Source organism: Carcharhinus amblyrhynchos, chromosome 22 (genome assembly GCF_965287045.1).
Source record: "Carcharhinus amblyrhynchos chromosome 22, sCarAmb.v2.hapA, whole genome shotgun sequence".
NCBI lineage: Eukaryota > Metazoa > Chordata > Chondrichthyes > Carcharhiniformes > Carcharhinidae > Carcharhinus > Carcharhinus amblyrhynchos.
The window spans coordinates 10,027,115-10,049,492 of record NC_137345.1 but is presented as its reverse complement, the minus strand read 5'-3'; the positions used below and the strand labels follow the sequence as shown (position 1 = coordinate 10,049,492).

At 41.4% G+C, this 22,378-nt stretch overlaps 3 protein-coding genes across 3 annotated transcripts in view; 1 reads left to right on the top strand and 2 right to left on the bottom strand.

Annotated features, from left to right (window-relative positions):
• Positions 1-22,378, top strand: part of LOC145357144 (uncharacterized) — a 149,448-nt gene that overhangs the window by 24,425 nt on the left and 102,645 nt on the right. The gene's annotated exons all lie outside the window — the stretch shown is intronic.
• On the bottom strand, positions 5,406-20,388 carry LOC145357131 (Fc receptor-like protein 5). The gene is made up of 9 exons (XM_080210290.1): positions 20,349-20,388; positions 19,936-20,244; positions 18,338-18,661; positions 17,360-17,668; positions 15,459-15,773; positions 12,914-13,237; positions 10,445-10,523; positions 9,411-9,486; positions 5,406-5,519 (listed from the first exon to the last, which is right to left on the bottom strand). The coding sequence occupies exons 1-9, from the start codon at positions 20,386-20,388 to the stop codon at positions 5,406-5,408; spliced, it is 1,890 nt and encodes a 629-aa protein (XP_080066416.1).
• LOC145357130 (titin-like) overlaps positions 20,311-22,378 on the bottom strand; it is a 31,574-nt gene continuing 29,506 nt past the window's right edge. Inside the window, 1 exon segment of the mRNA XM_080210289.1 lies at positions 20,311-21,234. Coding sequence (XP_080066415.1) covers positions 20,873-21,234 — 362 coding nt within the window. The 3' untranslated portion in view covers positions 20,311-20,872.

Genomic DNA, 22,378 nt, shown 5'->3' with positions numbered 1-22,378 from the left:
ACTTGTCTGATGACATTCCTGTAAAATGCCTGAGGAGATTTTATTAGGCAGCATGGTGGCACAGTGGTTAGCACCGCTGCCTCAGAGTGCCAGGGACTCAGAGTTCAGGTCCGACTGTCAGTTCACACATTCTCCTCTCCATGTCTGCATGGGTTTCTTCCAGGCCCTCCCATTTCATCCCACAATCCAAAGATGTGAGCATTAGATTAACGGTCCATGCTAAATTGCTCCATAAGGCTAGGGGGTTAGGAGGGTAAATATGTGAGGTTATGGGATAGGGCATAAGGTATAGGCTTGATGGACCGAATGGCCTCTATCTGCACTGCAGGATTCTATGATATTGTATTAGGAGCAAGTTATTGCTGTTGTTGTTGATTTCACGAATGAGTTAATAATAAAAAATGAACATGTTTCTCCAACCAAGGCTGTGATCAATGAAGGTTCTAACTTTAGGTTTACTCAGAGTGAAGTTCTTACCCACGTGTAACAGTTTGTACTCAGAGTTCTGAATTTTCCAATTGGTTCCAATGTTTGATCATTTTTTATTGAATATGGAATTTTGTGAGTGATGGCTCCATCCTAAATAAGCATCAATTTACAGCAATATTCCATTAACTCCTCAAATTCTTTAATGGTTGGTGAGAAAGGCAAAAAGAGAGATTGACATTGGAAATAAATGTGGGTTCAGGTTTGCTGCAACTTGCAATGTTCATGGTTTGAAACTGCAAGAAAAGTGTGTTGCTGTCCTCAGGGTGGTGTGAGATAGAAACCCTGTGAATGTACAATAGGTGTTAGATACCAAATACAGAGCTGTGTTTGCAGCAGAGAGAAGATCAGCATTAATACGGAATTTGCTACAGGCAAACAGCACGGGGAGTTTTGCTGCATTTCTTGCTGTACAAGACAGTGGCAGACCCCCCATCTTGTCAAGGGAAATTAGTGATGAGGAAACATACTGTCTGAGCCAGCAATACTCATTTCCCATGAAAACCAAACAACAATAAAACAAATTTTTAAGTTCCTGAACAAATTTTTAAATCTCCAGTAATGGGCAGGTCACACGGTGGGAAAACTGGGATTTCCCTCTCTCAATGCCAGTGTTGGAGGACAGGACTAGTTGGCATCCTCTGCCCATGGAGCACTGCACAAGTGAAAGGGACCATCTCTGCTTCATGACCCTTCTCCCTCTGTCAATTGTACCCACCATCCTCCCTGGTGCTGGCACTGACTGACTGGCGAGTCCTCCCCATTCAGCTCCTGCTTGGACCTTCATTGTTAGCTCGTTCCAAGACTGACGGCAATCCCTGCAGTGACCATTGCTCGTGTTGGTGCTGCTGTGACTGAAATGTTGCCAACCCCCTGATTCGCCAACAGGTCTCCTGTCTCTGCTGTAACAGCGCCACAGTGGACAAGGCAAGGACTGCAACCAGAGGCCCTACACCAAGGGCAGGAACTGGAGGAACAGGTCCGGGGTCCCAGGTCCGGCAGCGGATAGAAGCCATGATGGGTTGTGAGCAGGGTCCAGAGAGGACACTGGGGTCAATGGGGGAGAAGGAGCGACGTCTGCTGAACACCAGGTGACCCGTTTACGAGGGCGAAGGTGGAGGCTCTAGTCAGAGGGAGCTTCTGATTGTGGTGCACATCCAATTCCCAACTCAGGTCAAACTTGGATGATTTCCAGCCTTTATCAACAAAGTTCAATGAGAATCTCAGACTAAAACAAGTTATATCTGTTTGGAAAAAAAAATTCTCCGATGACAATGAGTAAAACTATACGCCCTTAGAAACAATAGCAAGAATTTAAATAGTATTACATGAGATATACCACACAGAAACAGGCCATTCAATCCATCTATTTTTATAATCCACAGGAGCCCACTCTCATTCTACCTTTGGTTTATCTTTCTCATAGAATCCCGATAGAGGAGGCTGGGATTGGTGTCTGTAATTCTGCTTCCTCATTCTAATCAGGAGATTGTTGTGAAGCACCCGGAGGAAACCCATGCAGACATGGGGAGAACATGCAGTCCCCACACAGAGAGTGATCCAAGCCGGGAATTGGACCCAGGGTCCCTGGTGCTGTGAGGCAGCAGTGTTAACCACTGTGCCGCTATGCATCCTCACCTTTCTGTTCCCTTTTCTCTGACAAAATCACCTACTTCACTCTTAAAAGCATCAAAACTATTTGCCTCAGTCTCTTGTGGTAGAAATCTTCACAGTCTATTATCATTCTCTGAGTCATGTTATTGCTCCTTATTCCCCTGCTGGATGTATTGGTAACTATTTTCTGTTAATCGTCTCCCAAAAATGGGAGTATTTTCTTCATAGGTACCCAATCTAACTTATTCAGAATTTTAAAGACCCCTGTCATGTCTCCACTAAATCTTCCCTTTTCTAATGAAAATTACCCTGCCTGTTTAATCCTTACCTGTGGCTGCACCAACCCCATTCTAAAATATCCTTGTAAATCTTTGTATTTTATCCAATGTTTGTTTATCATTTTTACAGTCCTGACACCAGAGTTGTACAAGGTGCTGTAAGTGCAGTCTAACCAGGGTTGTACATAATTTTGGCTACTTTTGAATTTGATCCCACTGGAATTAAATCCCAATGCTTTGTCAATACTTTTTTTTGCTGACCAGTTGTATTTGTTAACCTGTATCCCGAGATTTTCATGCCCTTCTAACTCATTTCAGAAGCTTATTGTCTAAGGTAGAGATTGTTTATTATTTCAAAGTGCATTTTCTTGTATTTATCTGGAGGAATGTTTCTTTGTTACTTACCTACCCTTTTCTAATCGATTTCTGTATTATGTTACACTCTGCCTAAGTGATATACTCAATTTTGGCATAACTTGCACGTTTTCAAAGGGTTACTCATTCCCAAGTCCTATTATTTATGTACATCATAATGAACAGTGATTTCTGTCCTGATCATTGTGGAATATCACTTTCTATCTTCTTCCAATCTGAACAACTGTTCTTTTCTCATTCCCCCCAACTCTCTGATTTTTATTTTTTTCGCCAATTTTCAGCTATTAGTGGAAAGGCAGTGACATTGTGCTATTGTCCCTGGACTAGTAATCCGGGGACCCTTATCCTAAAAACAACATCCCGAGTTCTGGATTCCCTCACCAATGAGAACATTCTTTCCGAATCTACCCTGTCTCACCCTGGTAGAATTTTACAAGCTTCTATGAGATTCCCTCTCACTCTTCTAAACTCCAATGAATATAATCCTAATGGACTTAGCCTCTCCTCATCCGACAGGAGTCAGCCTTTGTTGTACTCTCTCTATCACAAGCGCATCCTTCTACAGATAAGGAAACCAGCACTGCACACACAATGCTCCAGGTGTGGCCTCACCAATACCTTATACAAATACAGCAAAGCATTCACATTCCGATATTCAAATCCTCTCGCTCTGAAGGCCAATATACCAATTGCCTTCTTTACTGCCTGCTGGACCTGCGCGCTCACTTTCAGTGACTGATGCATGAGGACATCAAGGTAGTGCTGAGTATCCACCTCTCTCAATTTACACCTATTTGAATAATAACCTGCCTTCCTGTTATAATCCAGGTCAGAAACTCCGAGGTATTTTGTGAAGTTGGCTTGGAAATACGTTTTGGATTTCAATTTGGCTAGGGTAAGCATGAGATGTTTCAATTCAAGTCTGATTCAAATGACTCCCTAGGGAGCTTTTATCGAACAAAGTTTATTTAGGAATACAGTTAACACATAGAAAAAAAAGTAATAACTTTTATCCATTACAAACAAAAAGAAAACAACCATGCTATTATATAAATCTTAACAATTAAATGCACTATTCCAATTTAAAAAAAAAACCTCCTTCAAAGCATGGACTGCCACAGGTTTAGCACAGAAAATGGGAATGCTCACTTGATGCTGGAACTTAGTCCTTTGGTTAGATTCTGCAATTTTCTTGACACAGCACGGACAAGCTTGAAGCTAGACCACCTTCTCAAAACACCAGCAAGAGAGAAAGAGAGAATAAAACACCTTCTCACCCAAGACTGAAAGTGAATCCTTGGATTCTGTAGAAGAACCACCTGACTTTTACTTGTCAATCAATCTTTCCACAGCACTTCAAAAGTTCATAAAATGCCAGAAAATAAATTAGACCCAGAGTAAAAATAAACAAAACCTCATTTAACCCACTTACGCAGCAATAAAAGCACTTCTAAGCAGGCAGCAGGCGCCACAACAAAAACAAAAGGCCAGCTTGCAAACTACAGAGAATATGATTTTTTAAGAAAACATTTCCTAAAGGTACAATAGCGTCGCATTTCTATTATTGCTACTGAAGTGAATAACCTCAAATTTATCTACATTATCCTGCATCTGCCATGTCTGTCTAATTATGCTGAAGCATCTCTGCATCCTCCTCACAGTTTACCCTCCCACTCAACTTTGAATCATTTTCACACTTGGAGATAATACATTTAGTACACTCTTCCAAATCGTAAATATATAATATGAATAGTTGGGATTCTCACACAGATCCTTATGGTATCCCACTAATCACTGCCTGCCAATTGGAAAAGACATCCATTTATGCCAACTGTTTGCTTCCGATCTGCTAACCAGCTTTCTATCTATCACAATGTACTATCCTCAATCCCATGTGCCTGAACTTTACATAGTAGTCAGCTATATGCGACCTCATCAAAAACCTTCTGAAAGTCCAAATAAACCACATCTACCCATTCTCCTTTGTCAACTCTAGTAGTTCCATCCTCAAAGAATTCCAATTGATTTGTCAAGAACACTTTGTAAATCCATGTTGACTTTGTCTAATTATACCACTGTCTCCCAAATGCTGAGCTGTGAAATGCTGAGCAATGAAATGGACTCAAACAACTTCCCCAGCACTGACATTAGTCTCAGTGGATATAGTTCGCTGTTTTCTCTCTACCTCCCTTTTTGCTGCTTGCATTAGCTACCCTCCAATCTGTAGGAACAAGTCCAGAGTCCAACTAATTTTGGGAAACATTCACCAATGGATCTATTATTTCCAGGCAATCGGAACCGGGAGCTCATTGTTAACTGATTAAATATGACAATGAAACCAAATTGGCAGCAGCAGTAAAACTGGAGGGAACAACTCAGAGAGTACAGGCGAATTGACAAAATAAGTTTGTGGACAGTTCATCACAGATGAAATTTAATTGCAAGCTAAGAAGGAATAATTTTCATCACATGCTCTTCATGAATACTTTTCCTAATTAGTTATGTTAGTATATATTGCCATTTCAGATTCATCAAACTTTGTATGTTGTTCTTTGGGAGCTTTCATGAACTTTGACACATCCTCATTGTTGACCGAGTGCCTCGACCTCTGAACTCTTCAGTCTCTTGAATCTGCAGTGCTGCATATGTGACTCAATCGTCATTGTTAGTGAAGCGGACAGTTTGCTCGCTGTGTGTTTCTGCTGAATTCCCTCGATTGTGCTTTACACTGACATACGCAATGTTCTCTTCTACAACTGTCAATTGCTGTAATATAGAAAATAAAGATCCAATTTATTTCCATTTAACTTGAATGATGGTTTGTGGAGAAATCAATTTCTAGATTATTGCAAATCAGTTCACAAGTGATCGCAGCATTCGATAATCTATCTCCAATGGTGAAGCACATCATTTGTCCCAACTCCACATAAACCTGTCCAGTTAATCTCATCAAAATAACATTCAAATCTTTTCCTTCCCATGTGCTTATCCAGCTTCTGTTTGAATGTATTTCGGCTATTTGCCTCAACTGTTCCCTGTGGTGGAAAATTCCACATTCTGAACACTCTGGGTAAGGATGTTTCTCTTGAATTCGCTGTTGGATGAACCTTTTTTATTCACACAAGGAATGTGGTCGTCGCTGGCTGGGTCAACATTTGTTGCCCATCCATAATGGAACTGAGAGGCTTGCTCGGCCATTTCAGGAGGCATTTATGAGTCGTATGTCGACCAGATCAGGTATAGGCAACAGATTTCCTAAGGGAAATGTCCCTAAATGACATTTGGGAACCAAATGGGGTTTTTTCTGCAATCAACAATAGTTTTATGATCATCATTAGATCCTTAATTCCAGGCTTTTACTAAGTTCTGCCTTCGTGGGATTTGAACCCAAGTCCCCAGAGGATGATGCTGCATCTCTAGATTACTAATCCAATACCAATTCATCAGTACCTCTTATTAATGACTATCCACTATTTATGGTCACTGTTTTTGGTCTTGCCTGCAAGTGTTAACATCTTTGTTATCTCTGCCTGAATCTTGAAGATCTCAATCAGATCATTAATCAGACAAATCCAGCTTGCTGAATCTAGCCTTCAATTTTTAATTTTCCAAGGCAGAATGTGAAAAGGAATTTTGCTGCCATTCAGCGAAATTGTACCTCACATCCTCGGCAGACCAGATGAAGCTTTCGGGATTTTAAATCAGCCTTTTTTCACCCTTTAGCGAGGAAGTCTGTCTCCCACAAGGTGGCGTACTGGTACAGGGCACGCACTATTATAACTTTGCATATTTTATATATAATTCTCATACACCAATCACAAGTATACATTTGTTCAGAAATCATTAATATCCAGTTACAGTGAATAGTTCTGACTACTTCATTTATGTCAGGTGAATATAGTTAACCAGGTATATCCTCTGTATTTAAAGTTGGTTACGGTCCAGTCACATGGCCCCTGAAGGATTGTACAATAAAGGGCCAATGGGACCACACCAAGCCGATATTCTCTGCTGTTCAGCAGGATGTGAGATGATCTCATTGAAAAATTTTCAAAAATCTTAATTGAATTCATTGGGCAGATATGAGAAAATGTTCCCCCTGACTGGAGAATCTAGAAGACAGGGCCCATAAGACCATAAGAACATATGATATAGGAGCAGAATTAGTCCATTCAGCCCATCGAGTCTGCTCCACCATTCAATGATAGCTGATTAGTTTCTCAACCCCATTCTCCCACCTTTTCCCAAAAATCTATGATCCCTTCACCACTCATGAATCTATCTATCTCTGCCTTAAATCTGTCACAGTCCCAGAGCATAGTGTGGGCCCATTCACTGGGATTGGATGAGGTTACAGAAAGTTCCGTATCTTTGGAATTCTCTGTTGCAGAGAGCTGTGAATGCTCCACCACTGAGTACATTCAAGTCAGACATCAATAGATTTTTGGGAGTTGGGGAACTAGGCTGTCAGACTGAAAGATCACTGCAAGATTTCCCTCACACAGCTCAGCAAAGAAATGACTTGGGGCAGAATTTTCCCAGCCTGTCCTCATTGTGAATCGTAGCAGGCGGGACAGAGAATTTGGTGGGCCATTGAAAAGGTCCGTTGACCTGAGATGGGAACTTCCAATCTTGGAGCGTACTTGGCCAAACAAATCTCGCTCTTGCTCTTACACAAATCTACATGATCCTATTGAATGGCAGAGAAGACTCGATGGGCTGAATGGTCTACTCCTGTTCCTATTTTTATTGTCTTATGGTCTCTATCATTCTAAACCCATGTTGAGTTTCACTTGCTCCAGAGTTTACAGGGTCATTTGTTGTTTCCAAACAACAGTAACAACTTCAATATTCTTCCATGTTTAGTACAAGAAGATTAGAAGGTGCAGGATATCAAAATCAGAGATGCTTGTTGAATGCAGCATATTAGTCTTCAGAAAATGATTGTAACACAACAAAATGATTCTGGAGAAAAAGAAATTCACCATTGATGATTTGCCTCTGGTACAAAAGTAGAGAAACAGCAAACACCACAAGAATGGCCCCCAGCACCCCAAGCACAATATAAACCAGACTGTGACACAGAGAATAGGAAATGAGCAGTGCTGGACTCTACAATCACAGAAAGTTTACAGCACAGAAGCACAGAAAGTCCATCATGTCTGTTGTGTCTAAAAGTCAGCACCTCCCCCCCCCCCCCCCCCCTCAGTGTAGTCCCACTCTCCAGCATTTTGTCCATTGCCCTGCCGATTATCCAGACATCTTTGAAATGAGTTGAGTGTTTCTGCCTCTATCACCCTTTCAGAAAACTGCAGCCCTCTGGATGGAAACACTTTTCCTCATCTCTCCTCAAATCTTTCTACCAATTTCTTAAAATTTATGCTCCCTAGACACTGACCTCTCTGCAAAAGTAAACTGGTCTTTCCTGTCCACTCTATCTAGGCCCTTACAATGCCCTACATCTCAATCAATTCTCCTCTAAATTAAGGAGAACAACCCCAGCCTACCAAATTTTTCTTCTTGGCTGCAATTTTCCAATCCTGGCAACAAGCCTGTAAGTCTCCTTTCTGATAAATCCTTTCTGTCGTGAGGTGACTACAACTGCACACATTTCTCAAGTTATGGCCGAACTAATATTTTATGTAGTTCCAGCATTATCTTTCTGACCTTATATTCCATACCTTGGCTAATAAATGAAAGGATTCCATGTGCCGTCTCAACCACTTTATTGACCTGTCCTGCTACCTCCAAGGACATGTGGACATTCACTCCAATGTTTCTCACTTCCTTTACATCCCCCTGTATCCTCTCATTTATTGTTTAACCATTTGCTTTGTTTGACCTGTTCAAATGTATCACCTCACATTTCTCTGCATTGAATTCCATTTGCCACTTTTCTGACCACTTGACCAGTCCATTGGGATCATTTTGCAGCCGATAGCAATCCTCCTCGCTATCTACCGCATGGGTAATTTTCATGTTGATACTCTCTACTTTACGCCTAAATCATTAATATATGCCATAAAATGCAGGGGACCTCCCACTGAGCATTGGAACAAATCCAGTCTCAAAAACAGCCATCAATAATCATCTTTTGTTTCCCGCCACAATTGATTCTTGACCATTTGTTTACAGAAGTGGATTTTGAAATTATATAGCACTTTTCATGACCTTTGAATGGTCGAAAGAGCTTTACGATCTAGGAAGTACTTTTAAACAACCACCACTGTTGTTATATGGGAGACGTGGCGACCAATTTGCACACAGCAAAATCTCAAATAGAGTGAGCTTTGACCAGATCAATATTGGCCATTTCTTCAGGGTTCTCCTTGTCTGCTTTCTCTGTAGGTAAGAAGTAACCTGCTGCGTATTTCCAGCAGCTTTTTCATCAGGTTAATGTTTAGTTGGTATTTTCTCCTCATCATCATTGTAACAATTTCTGCTCTTTCTGTATGTCCCAACTATGTTAGGGGCTGTGGGTTTTAACAGAAAAGGAAAAGACTTGGTTTGCACATGTAGATTCAAGCAAAAACAAAACAGGTTTTAATGAAGAGCTGCTCTCTGCACTGCATTAAGGATAAAACTGTCAGTAACACAGCAGCCTGAGTACGCACCCTAATGGCGTCACATCAAATCAACCCTTTTTAAAGCTCGTACCTTCATTGTGAGTGAACACAACAGAATCTTGTTAAGGTTCCTGCTCTGAAAGTATTGAGAAATGATGCCCAGTCTCCTGAAACATCAGAGACTGGACGTATGACCCAAGATGTGCATCAAAACCCTGCAGATGGCCCAACATGATGACCTCCATGGGAACTGCCTGGGACACTGGAAGTTCCAATGGACAATTCTGCTGTTCCCTGGGCCCCTCTGTGAAAATCTTTAGCTCTGGGTAAGAGCTTCAAACAATTCATTGGATAATTACCCAGGAAATATTAGACTGAAAGAATCAAGTTTAATTTCTGAGTAGACACAGAACTAACCCCTGAATAATCACACTGACCCCCAATCTCCCCCAATCTTCTGATGAATTCCCTGACATATCATTTATTACCCCACATGTCTTACTATCCCATCTGACCTTGTGTCTAAGCCACAACCTGAGCCAATCTGATTATCCTCTGTGACTGTCCTTTGCACCCACCACTTGATTACCCAATGTCCAAATCTGATTAGCCCTCAGACCAGGCTACCACTGCCAACCTGACACAATTACCACACTATTCATCTACCATCTCATCAACCTACTACCTCACCCACCTGCTTCCCTCCCCATCTACCACCTCACCTATCTGCAATCCCACCCACCTCACATACTTGTGACCTCACTGATCTGTCTTCTCACCCACCTCCCACCCTTGCCTCCAACTACCAACACATCTATACACTTGTCTTCCTATCCAGCTTACACCCTAACTACCTGTGGTCCTACAGAGCTCCAGTGGGGTTCTCCAAGGGACACTGCACTCCACAGATCTGGAGAATCTGGACTCAGAAGATCAGACAAGAAATGTGGAGCTGAGTTGAGGATGGAAAGCTTCGAGTGGAATGGCAATCCAACAATGATTGCTGCTCTCTGACTGACCCAGGACAATAAATGACATCCATCCCTGTGCCTAAGTTGTTCAAGAGGATTTAATCACTCATACAGAAGCCATGTCATTTAAACAATAACAATAAAAACAACATACCTTTCAGCAAGTTTGGAGTTTGGAATTGAGGAACGTGTTGGCGATACTGTTAAAGCTTCACAAGAATTTTCAGGTCCGACTGAAACAAGGAAACAACATTCAGATCAGCCTCATTTTCACTGTCGTTAAACAAGAGAGTCACATTGTCAAGAGGCATCTCGACCTGAGGGAGAACCTTGTTGAGAGAGCACTTCATCTTGGGATGTGGGTATCACTGTTTAGGCCAGCAATTATTGCCCATTCCTAATTGCCTTTGAGACGATGGTCATGAGATGCCTCTTGAACTGCTGCAGTCCTTGTGGTGTAGGTACATCCACAGTGCTGTGAGGGAGGGAGCACCCATCACATCGATGCCACTCAAAGCCAAACCACCTGACTATTCTAATCCCATTTTCCAACACGTGGCCCATAGCTTTGATGCCTTGGCATCACGAGTGCACATCTAAATAATTCTTAAATCTTATGAGGGTGTGTAAGGCACCAGGGAAATTTACCTATTCCTCCTGGAAGAGGACTGTGCAATCATTTACATTTAGCTCAAAGGATGTATGGGTCAGCAGTTAAACCAGGCAATAGTACAGTCAACAGCAGAGCACAATCTCCGTGCTGTACAGTGATATCAACACCTTTCTCGGAAGGAGAATTTGAACTCACAATCCATTGGTTTCAGAAATCAGGCTGCTACCAACTGAGCCCCTTCTGACACTGACATATTTGAATATTAAACATTCAAACAGGTTAAAGTCCTCATTAACTCCGAACTATCGTTAGTGTTTATGTTAACACAGAGTAATTCAGTGTTTAGGACATGGAATTGTTTTGAACATGGAATTCTGAGATTTTGAGCAGCATTTTGTGATGGTAGAATTTTACGGCAAAGAAGGAAATTTGGTCCATTGCCCTCCATCGCTATGAAAGAATTTGCCATCTAGAATCATAGAATCCATACAGTACACAAGGAGGCCATTTGGCCCATCAAGTCTACAGTGACATTCCCATTGTCATGTCTTTTCCCCAAATCCTCCAAAATGTCTGCTCTTTTTTGCTTCCCCTTGTAAAAGCTATTATTGATCCTGGTTCTAATGCAATCCATACCCTAATAATCATTTGCATCAATAAAATTCTCCCAATTGCTCCCACTGCCCTTGTTGTGATGATCTTAATGTATTCTCTCGAGCATTCACTCACTTACTAGTGGAAATAATTAGTCTCAATTTAACTAATCAAAGCCTCTAATAATTTTGAATAGATCGAGCAGATCATTTCCTTCTGTTCTAATGAGTCTCTGCTGGTGTTAGCTGTTGGTAGCACTCTTGTGTCTGCAACCACAAGGTTCTGTATTCAAGCCCTGCTCCAGGACTCAAAAATCAAAGCTGACACTCCTGTGCAGTACTGAGGAAATGCTGCACTGTTGGAGGCGCTGCCTTTTGGATGGGACGTTGAACTGAATCCCCAATCTGCCTGCTCTATGGGCAGCATGGTGGCACAGTGGTTAACACTGCTGCCTCACAGCGCCAGCAACCCAGGTTCAATTCTGACGTTGGGTTACTGTCTGTGTGGAGTTTGTACATTCTCCCTGTGTCTGCATGGGTTTCCTCCAGAGGCTCCAGTTTCCTCCCATAATCCAAAGATGTGCAGGTTAGATGGATTGCCGAAGCTATATTGCCCCTTAGTGTCAGGGGGAACTAGCTAGGGTAAATGCACGGGGTTATGGGGATAAGGTCTTGGTGGGATTGTCGTTGGCAGAGACTCGATGCACCAAATGGCCGCCTTCTGCACTGTAGAATTCTATGGATTCTACAAAACTATGGATGTATAAGATCTGTGGCACTCGATCTCCGAAAGAAATGCAGGAGTGTTCTCCCAAATCACCCAGAAATATTTATCCCTCAATCAAAAACAGGTTCTCAGATCATTCTTTTGAGGTTGCAGTGTGCAAATTGGCTGCTGTGTTTCCTATCTCACAACAGTGACAGTGTTTCAGAAAGCATTTCATTGGTTGTAAAGTGCTTTGAGAAGCCAGGTGACTGTGAAAATAAATGTGAGACATTCTTTCATTTTGTAAGTGAGACCTTTTAAGATGCGATCATTTCACATCAACTCTTTAACTCTCTATCCTTACCATTCATCCTAAAGCAAGAGACATCAGCCAAAGATTGTTTTTCACAATTTGATCTCCAAGAAATGGGAACAGGAATGGTTAATGGAGATTTTATCAATCAAATTCTATTTAATTTTAATGGGATTATGCAACATTTACACGTGTTTGGGGAATATCTTACAATCCTGATATTTTCAATCAATATTTTTATCAGTAACTTTGCTCTGAGTAGTTGATGGACAAAGCAGAGTGAATTTTGTCAGTTCCAACTCATTCCGAGAGAAACAAGGAAGCTAACCACCAGCCAGAATAGACAAACATCAATAAATATTTCACTGACCACATTGTATGTTTACACTATCACTTACCTACGCTTTTGATCTGCGTCACATAACTGCAAGTCTCCACTGATCTGTTGATCACTGACACTGTTACCATTTCACTGGATTTTTCTCCCTGGTTATTTGAGGCTGTGCAGTAATATTGATGATGTTGCTGTGTGAAGGATTGACAACGTAGATCCAGTTGATTGGTGTCAGAGATCTTTGAATCTTCAGATGGGGTCTTTTCATACCATGTGTACTGAATGGGAAGTGACCCCTGGACAGACTCACAGGAGATGGACACTGAGCCCCCAGAACATGAAGCATTTGGTGGTGATAGAAATTTAAGCTCAGGAACAGACACGGGTTCTGTGGGAAAAAGACAATCATTAACGGATTTTCACATCAACTTCACTGCAGTGTTAACGGAAGCCTACATTAACTTGGGACACGAATTAAATAAATCTTTAACATTCAACTTTAAAACTTGAAACTTCAGAAAGAACAAAACATTAAATAGTTTCATATTACCAGCATTTAGACACTTCACCCAGGTTATGAGGCGGAAGGGAAAGTGTTAGAGAGAGAGAGAAAGATGGCAGTGGGAGCTTGGTTGAATGCAGGTAGTATCTACTGATTGCTCTCACGGACAGCAGATATTCATGGTATCAAATTAGTTCGTAACAAGCATAGTCGTGTGATCTTGGATAGACTTTGGATGTTTGCTGAGATAACGGAGATTTAAATATCTTTCCTAAAATCCAAGCCTGGCTTGAATTCTCCGATATCGAGCGATCCATCCCCACCATCAGTTTGAATTGGGAATTGGGCGCACAGCCACGTCTCTATTCACACCAACGGGACTGGATAATTCCAGCTGCAGTAGATTTTGGTGAATTCCAGCCATTGTTTGTGTTTGTATTTAACATTCAAAAGTAACTACCATTCAACATTTAAGTGTGAGTACTGTTTCAAGTCGACAGCAACGTTTTATGTCCTCGAACGAGCGAGACTGGAAAATCCAGCCCAAGATCAACAGACAGCTCCGTTGTCTGCCCCACACCCGCTCCAAAGCCACGGCGGGGAAGGCAGTAAAATTCCGACGTAAGTACCTTCCAGAGGGCATGCATTGGAAGATAAAAGCTATCAGCTGGCAGCAACTGGCTTGAACTGCTCTTTTTGTACTGAGTCCCTTTGTTTTTGAACTCAGCACTGGAGTCTGACTTCTACCGAGTGTGGAGGTTTAATGAGCTGAAGGAATTTATTACAGGAGAAGAAGTGAGCTGTTGGTGAGTATCTGGTGAGTATTCGGGAAGTGGTCAAGGTTTATTGTCCAGGCATGGGGAGCATGGGTGGGGTCCTTGCCAACTTGATAACCAGGAGACCGTGGCCCAAGGAGTAATAAATCTGACCCCATCTCTCTGGATCATTACTCTGAGCCTCTGAATTACAATTCCTCCAACATAATCATTGTTCTAACTGCCCTGTAGCTGCCAGACTCTGCACTGACGCAGAGCCTCCAGACATCGGATCTGTCAATGTCTCCTCCCAGATAAAGCACCAATCAGACATTTCAGTTGACAGTAATAAAGATAATCACTGAGAACAATTTACCGTCAGATATTTGTAGCTTGACAGGAAATATTGAAAGTAGCCCGGACTTAGCAATACCACAGCTGTACCATCCTGCATCTCCTGGGCGAAGATCCTCCCTAGTAACAACAAATAATCCTTGTGTCTTGTTATCTGTGATCGACATTCTCCCTCTCCGTCCGTCTGCATCATCTGATTTTACCAAAACAGAGCACTGACGACTCCAATATTTCACATGCGACTGGGACAATTTGTCATAGTGACAATCGATAGTGATCGCTCTTCCCAAAACTCCTGTTACATTATTTTTTGCCCACAGTGCACTTGGAGCTGAAAATACAACAGGTCAAAAACTGAACTGAAAATAATTGTTTAATACAAACAGGTGTATTTTCAATAGGATTTACCACTGTGTTCAGAGAAATCTCTGCAATACATCTTGTAATGCTATTGAATACTTTCTTGTTTGAGATCATTGGGCTCGTTCAATATGTGCTCCCCGCGGATTGATAATTAAACAACCATATGGAGATTATATACTGAGCCATATATAAAGCAAGACCTTGAGAGGCTCCATTAATCTTTTCGTCCTTGGTCAGGCTTGTTGTGTTCACCACAGGTGTGTGTTATTGTTTATTATCATTTGTACAATACAAGCACGGTTTCTTCATATCAGCCCCCAGGAGTCATTGCATTCTCAAACAGTAATTGTCAGACAGCAGACTGTCTGTTCGTGATCACATTGCTCTTTGAGGGAGCTTATTGCTCATAAATTGGCGCAAAGCTTCTTACATCACAACAATTGCTCTGAATCAGTTCCAGCATTGACCAAAACTGACATTAAAACTGTCCTGAAGTTGTGAAAAGTGAAAAATAAATGTAATTCTCTTTTTATTAAAATTGCTTTGAATGACCAATAGAACTAAACCCATAAGCAATTCAGACAGACATTAATTTAAAATTTAATTGCATTTCTGAAGCTTAAAGAGATATTTACCACTGTTGCTGAATTGTGTCACGTAACTGCAATCGTTCTCTGAAATGTTCATCACTGACACTGTAACTATTTCACTGGATTTTTCTCCTTGGTTATTTGAGGCTGTGCAGTAATATTGATGATGTTGCTGTGTGAAGGATTGACAATGTAGATCCAGTTGATTGGTGTCAGAGATCTTTGAATCTTCAGACGGGGTCTTTTCATACCATGTGTACTGAATGGAAAGTGATCCCTGGACAGACTCACAGGAGATGGACACTGAGCCCCAGGCATTTGGTGGTGATAGAAATCGAAGTTCAGGAACAGATACGGGTTCTGTGGAAATAAAAATCATTAACAGATTTTCACACTAACTTCATTGCAGTGTTAATGTAAACCTACTTGCAACACAAACTAAAAAAATGTTTAAGCTTAAACTTCAAAAGTTTGAATTTGAAAATGACTAAAATGTTAGTTTCATATTCCCAATATTTCTACACGTCATCCAGGGTGTGAGGAGGAAGCGAAAGTGTGAGAGAGAGAGGGAACTTGCAGGTCGTTTCTATTTATTGCTGTCATGAAGAGCATATATACATAATGACAAATTAGTTAGTAACAAGCATTGGAGCATGAACTGAGATAAACTGTGGATATTTGCTGAGGTAACAAAGACTTAAATATGTTTCTAAAATTCTAATCTTGAACTGAATTAACTGATATCGAGTGATCTGCCCCCACTGTCAGTTGGAATGGGGAATTTGGCGCTCAGCCAAGTCTCCATTCACAGCAGCGGGATTGGATAATTCCAGCTGCAGACACGTTTGGTGAATTCCAGCCGCTGTTTGTATTTGTATTTAACATTCAACAGTCAGTACCATTCAACATTGAAGTGTGAGTGTTGTTTCAAGTCTAGGGTGGGGTTTTATGTCGTCGAAAAAGTGAGACTGGAAAATCCAGCCCAATGTCAACAGACATTTCCGTTGTCTGCCCCACACCCGCTCCAATACCACAGCGGGCAAGGCAGTAAAATTCCAATGGAAGTATCATCCAAAGGACATCAGCTGGGAGATAGAAGCTATCAGCTGGCAGCAACTGGAATAGTTAATTGGGGAAACTGGCTTGAACTGCTCCTTTTGTATTTAGTCCCTTTGTTTTTGAATGCAGCGCTTCTGACTTCCACCGAGTGTGGAGGTTTAATGAGCTGAAGGAATTTACTACAGGAGAAGAAGTGAGCTGTTGGTGAGTATCTGGTGAATATTCGGGAAGTGGCGAAGGTCAAATGTGGGTAAGCCGGCGTTGGACTGGCGTAAACACAGTAAAAAGTCTGACAACACCAGGTTTTAGTCCAACCTATTTATTTGATAATATACTCACTAGCTTTCGGGGTTACCCCCTTCGTCAGGTGAATGAAGAGTTCTGGCCTCAGACAGAGCATATAAAGCACAGACAGTTTAGAGATTACTGATTAATCAGTAATCTCTAAACTGTCTGTGCTTTATATGCTCTGTCTGAGGCCAGAACTCTCCATTCACCTGACGAAGGGGGTAACCCCGAAAGCTAGTGAGTATATTATCAAATAAATAGGTTGGACTAAAACCTGGTGTTGTCAGACATTTTACTGTGTTTACGAAGGTCAAATGTCCAGGCATCGGGAGCATGGGTGGGGTTTTGGGCGAATTGTTAACCAGGATAGTGTGGTCCAAGGTTCAATAAATCTGACCACATCTCTCTGGATCATTACTCTGAGCCTCTGAATTACAACTCCTCAAACATAATCATTGTTCTAACTGCCCTCTAGCTGCCAGACTCTGCACTGCTGCGGAGCCTCAGGATATCAGAGCTGTCAATGTCTCCTCCCAGATAAAGCACTGATCAGATATTCCAGTTGAGAGTAATAAAGATAATCACTGAGAACAATTTACCGTCAGATATTTGTAGCTTTACAGGAAATATTGAAAGGAGGCCAGATTTATCAATACCACAGCTGTACCATCCTGCATCTCCTGGGTGAAGATCCTCCATCGTAACAACAAATAATCCTTGTGTCTTGTTATCTACGATCGACATTCTCCCTCTCCATCCATCTGGATCATCTGATTTTACTAAAACAGAGCACTGACGACTCCAATATTTCACATGTGACTGGGACAATTTGTCATAGTGACAATCGATAGTGATCGCTCTTCCCAAAACTCCTGTTACATTATTTTTTGCCCACAATGCACTCGGAGCTGAAAAGACAACCGATCAAAAAGTGAACTGAAAATCACTCTTTAATACATACAGATATATTTTGATAGAGTTTGGCAGTGTGTTCTGAGAAATCTCTGCAATACATCTTGTAATGCAATTGAATGATTCTTTGTTTGAGATCGTTGGGATCACTGAACATGTTCTTCCTGCGGATTCATAATTAGACAATGATATTGATATTGTATACTAATCCCTTTATAAAGCAAGACCTTGAGAGGTTCCATTAATCTTTTAGTCCTGGTTGGGATCTGTTGGTTTCACTATTGGCGTGTGGTTATTGTTTATTTTTATTTTGTACAATAAAAGCACCGTTCCTTCACACCCGACTCCTGGAGTTATTAAATTTTCCAACAGCAATTGTCAGACAGTAGATTGTCTGCTCATGATCACATTGCTCTTTGAGGGAGGTTACTGAGTATAAATTGTCACTGAGCTTCCTACATCACAACAATGGCTGTGAATCAGTTCCAGTATTGACCAGAATGAACTTTAAAACTGTCCTGAAGTTGTGAAAAGTGAAAAATAAATGTAATTCTATTTTGATTAAACTTAATTTGAACGACCAATAGAACTAAACCTGTGAGCAATTCAGACAGGCATTCACTTAAAAATTAGTTGAATTTTTTGAAGCTTAAAGTGATATTTACCAATGTTGCTGATTTGTGTTAAATAACTGCAGTCATTCTCTGAAATGTGGATCACTGACACTGTCACCATTTCACTGGATTTGTCTCCCTGGTTATTTGAGGCTGTGCAGTAATATTGATGATGTTGCCGTGTGAAGGATTGACAACGTAGATCCAGTTTATTGGTGTCAGAGATCTTTGAATCTTCAGATGGGGTCTTTTCATACCATGCGTACTGAATGGGAAGTGATCCTTGGGCAGATTCACAGGAGACGGACACTGAGCCCCCAGAACATGAGGCATTTGGTGGTGATAGAAATTTAAGCTCAGGAACAGACACGGGTTCTGTGGGAGAAGGACAATCATTAACGGATTTTCACAGAAACTTCACTGCAGTGTTAACGCGAGCCTACATTTACTTGTGACACAAATTAAATAAATCTTTAACTTTCAACGTTCAAATTTTAAACTTTAGAAAGAACAAAACATTAAATAGTTTCATATTACCAGCATTTAGACACTTCACCCAGGTTATGAGGAGGAAGGGAAAGTGTTAGAGAGAGAGAGAGAGAGAGAGATGGCAGTGGGAGCTTGGCTGAATGCAGGTAGTATCTATTCATTGCTCTCATGGACAACAGATATTCATGGTAGCAGATTAGTTCGTAACAAGCATAGTCGTGTGATCTTGGATAGACTTTGGATGTTTGCTGAGATAACAGGGATTTAAATATCTTTCCTAAAATCCAATCCTGGCTTGAATTCTCCGATATCGAGCAATCCATCCCCACCGCCAGGTTAAATTGGGAATTTGGCGCACAGCCAAGTCTCTATTCACACCAACGAAACTGGATAATTCCAGCTGCAGTAGATTTTGGTGAATTCCAGCCATTGTTTGTGTTTGTATTTAATATGCAATAGTAACTACCATTCAACATTTAAGTATGAGTATTGTCTCTAGTCCACAGCAACGTTTTATGTCCTCAAACGAGTGAGACTGGAAAATCCTGCCCAAGATCAACAGACATTTCCGCTGTCTGCCCCACACCCACTCCAAAACCACGGCGGGGGAAGGCAGTAAAATACCCACGTAGGTATCTTCCAGAGGGCATGCATTGGGAGATAAAAGCTGTCAGCCGGCAGCAACTGAAATAGTTAATTGGGGAAACTGGCTTGAACTGCTCTTTTTGTACTGAGACCCTTTGTTTTTGAACTCAGCGCTGGAGTCTGACTTCAACCGAGTGTGGAGGTTTAATGAGCTGAAGGAATTTATTACAGGAGAAGAAGTGAGCTGTTGGTGAGTATCTGGTGAGTATTCGGGAAGTGGTCAAGGTTTATTATCCAGGCATGGGGAGCATGGGTGAGGTCCTTGCCAACTTGATAACCAGGAGACCGTGGTCCAAAGTGCAATAAATCTGACCCCATCTCTCTGGATCATTACTCTGAGCCTCTGAATTACAATTCCTCCAACATAATCATTGTTCTAACTTCCCCCTAGCTGCCAGACACTGCACTGCCGCAGAGCCTCCAGACATCGGAGCTGTCAATGTCTCCTCCCAGATAAAGCACCGATCAGTCATTTCAGTTGAGATTAATAAAGATAATCACTGAGAACAATTTACCATCAGATATTTGTAGCTTTACAGGAAATATTGAAAGTAGCCCGGAGTTAGCAGTACCACAGCTGTACCATCCTGCATCTCCTGGGTGAAGATCCTCCATAGTAACAACAAATAATCCTTGTGTCTTGTTATCTGTGATCGACATTCTCCCTCTCCGTCCATCTGGATCATCTGATTTTACCAAAACAGAGCACTGACGACTCCAATATTTCACATGTGACTGGGACAATTTGTCATAGTGACAATCGATAGTGATCGCTCTTCCCAAAACTCCTGTTACATTATTTTTTGCCCACAGTGCACTTGGAGCTGAAAAGGCAACAGGTCAAAAATTGAACTAAAAATAATGTTTAATACAAACAGATATATTTCAACAGCATTTGCCACATTGTTCAGAGAAATCTCTACAATACATCTTCTATTGCAATTGAATACTTCCTTGTTTGAGATCATTGGGCTCATTGAGTACGTGCTCCCCACGGATTGAGAACTAGACAACCATATTGAGATTGTATACAAAACGCTTTATAAAGCAGGACCTTGAGAGTTTCCATAATCTTTTAGTCCTGTTTGGCATCTGTTGTGTTCACCCAGGCTTATGGTTAGTATTATTTCTGTTTTGTTCAATGAAAGCACAGTTCCTCCCCTTCCCACTCCTGGAGTTATTAAATTTTCAAATAGCAATTGTCAAACAGCAGATTGTCTGCTCATGATCGCGTTGCTCTTTGAGGGAGCTTGTCACTTATAAATTAGCGCTGAGCTTCCGACATCAAACCAATGGCTCTGAATCAGTTCCAGCATTGACCAGAACAGAACTTAAGACTGTCCTGAAATTGTGAAAAGTGAAAAATAAATGCAATTCTATTTTAATAAAGTTGCTTTGAACGACCAATAGAACGAAAACTGTGAGCAATTCAGACGGACATTAATTTAAAAATTAGTTGATTTTTTTTTGAAGCTTAATGTGATATTTACCAATGTTGCTGATTTGTGTTAAATAACTGCAATCATTCTCTGAAATGTGGATCACTGACACTGTCACCATTTCACTGGATTTTCCTCCCTGGTTATTTGAGGCTGTGCAGTAATATTGATGATGTTGCTGTGTGAAGGATTGACAATGTAGATCCAGTTGATTGGTGTCAGAGATCTTTGAATCTTCAGATGGGGTCTTTTCATACCATGTGTACTGAATGGGAAGTGATCCCTGGACAGACTCACAGGAGATGGACACTGAGCCCCCAGAACATGAGGCATTTGATGGAGATTGAAATTTAAGCTCAGGACCAGACACGGGTTCTGTGGGAAAAAGACAATCGTTAACTGATTTTCACAAGGACTTCATTGCAGTGTTAATGTACGCCTACTTGTGACACTGAGTAAAAAAAGCTTCAACTTTAAACTTTAAATGATTAATCTTTAGAATGACGAAAACCTTAAATAGTTACATATTACCAGTACTTCTGCACCTCACCCAAGGAGTTGAGGAGGAAGGGAAAGTGTTGGCGAGAGAGATGGCAGTGGGAACTTGGCCGAATTCAGGTAGTATCTATTGATTGCTCTCATGGACAGCAGATATTCATGGCAGCAGATTAGTTAGTGACAAGCATTGGAGTGTGATCTGAGATAGACTGTGTATATTTCCTGAGATAATGGATATTTAAATATCTTTCCTAAAATATAATCTTGAGCTGAATAGTCCGATATCGAGCGATCTGCCCCGGCTGCCAGTTAGAATAGGGAATTTTGCGCTCAGCCAACTCTCCATTTACAGCAGCGGGACTGGAGAATTCTAGCTGCGGACGAGTTTGGTGAATTCTAGGCATTGTTTGTATTTGTATTTAACATTCAACAGTAAATACCATTCAACATTTAAATGTGAGTACTGTTTCAAATCTAGGGTGGGGTCTTATGACCTTGAACAAACGAGCCTGGAAAATCCCGCTAAAGGTCAACAGACATTTCCGTTGTCTGCCTCACACCCGCTCCAATACCATAGCTGGCAAGGCAGTAAAGTTCCAACGTAAGTATCGTCCAAAGGACATGAGCTGGGAGATAGAAGCAATCAGCTGGCAGCAACTGAAATACTTGATTGGGAAACTGGCTTGAACTGCTCTTTTTGTTCTGGATCCCTTTGGTTTTGAACTCAGCACTGAGTGTGAAGGTTTAATGAGCTGAAGGAATTTACTACAGGGGAAGAAGTGAGCTGTTGGTGAGTATCTGGTGAGTAATCGGGAAGTGGTCAAGGTTTATTATCCAGGCATGGGGAGCATGGGTGAGGCCCTTGCCAACTTGATAACCAGGAGACCGTGGTCCAAAGTGCAATAAATCTGACCCCATCTCTCTGGATCATTACTCTGAGCCTCTGAATTACAATTCCTCCAACATAATCATTGTTCTAACTGCCCTCTAGCTGCCAGACTCTGCACTGCCGCGGAGCCTC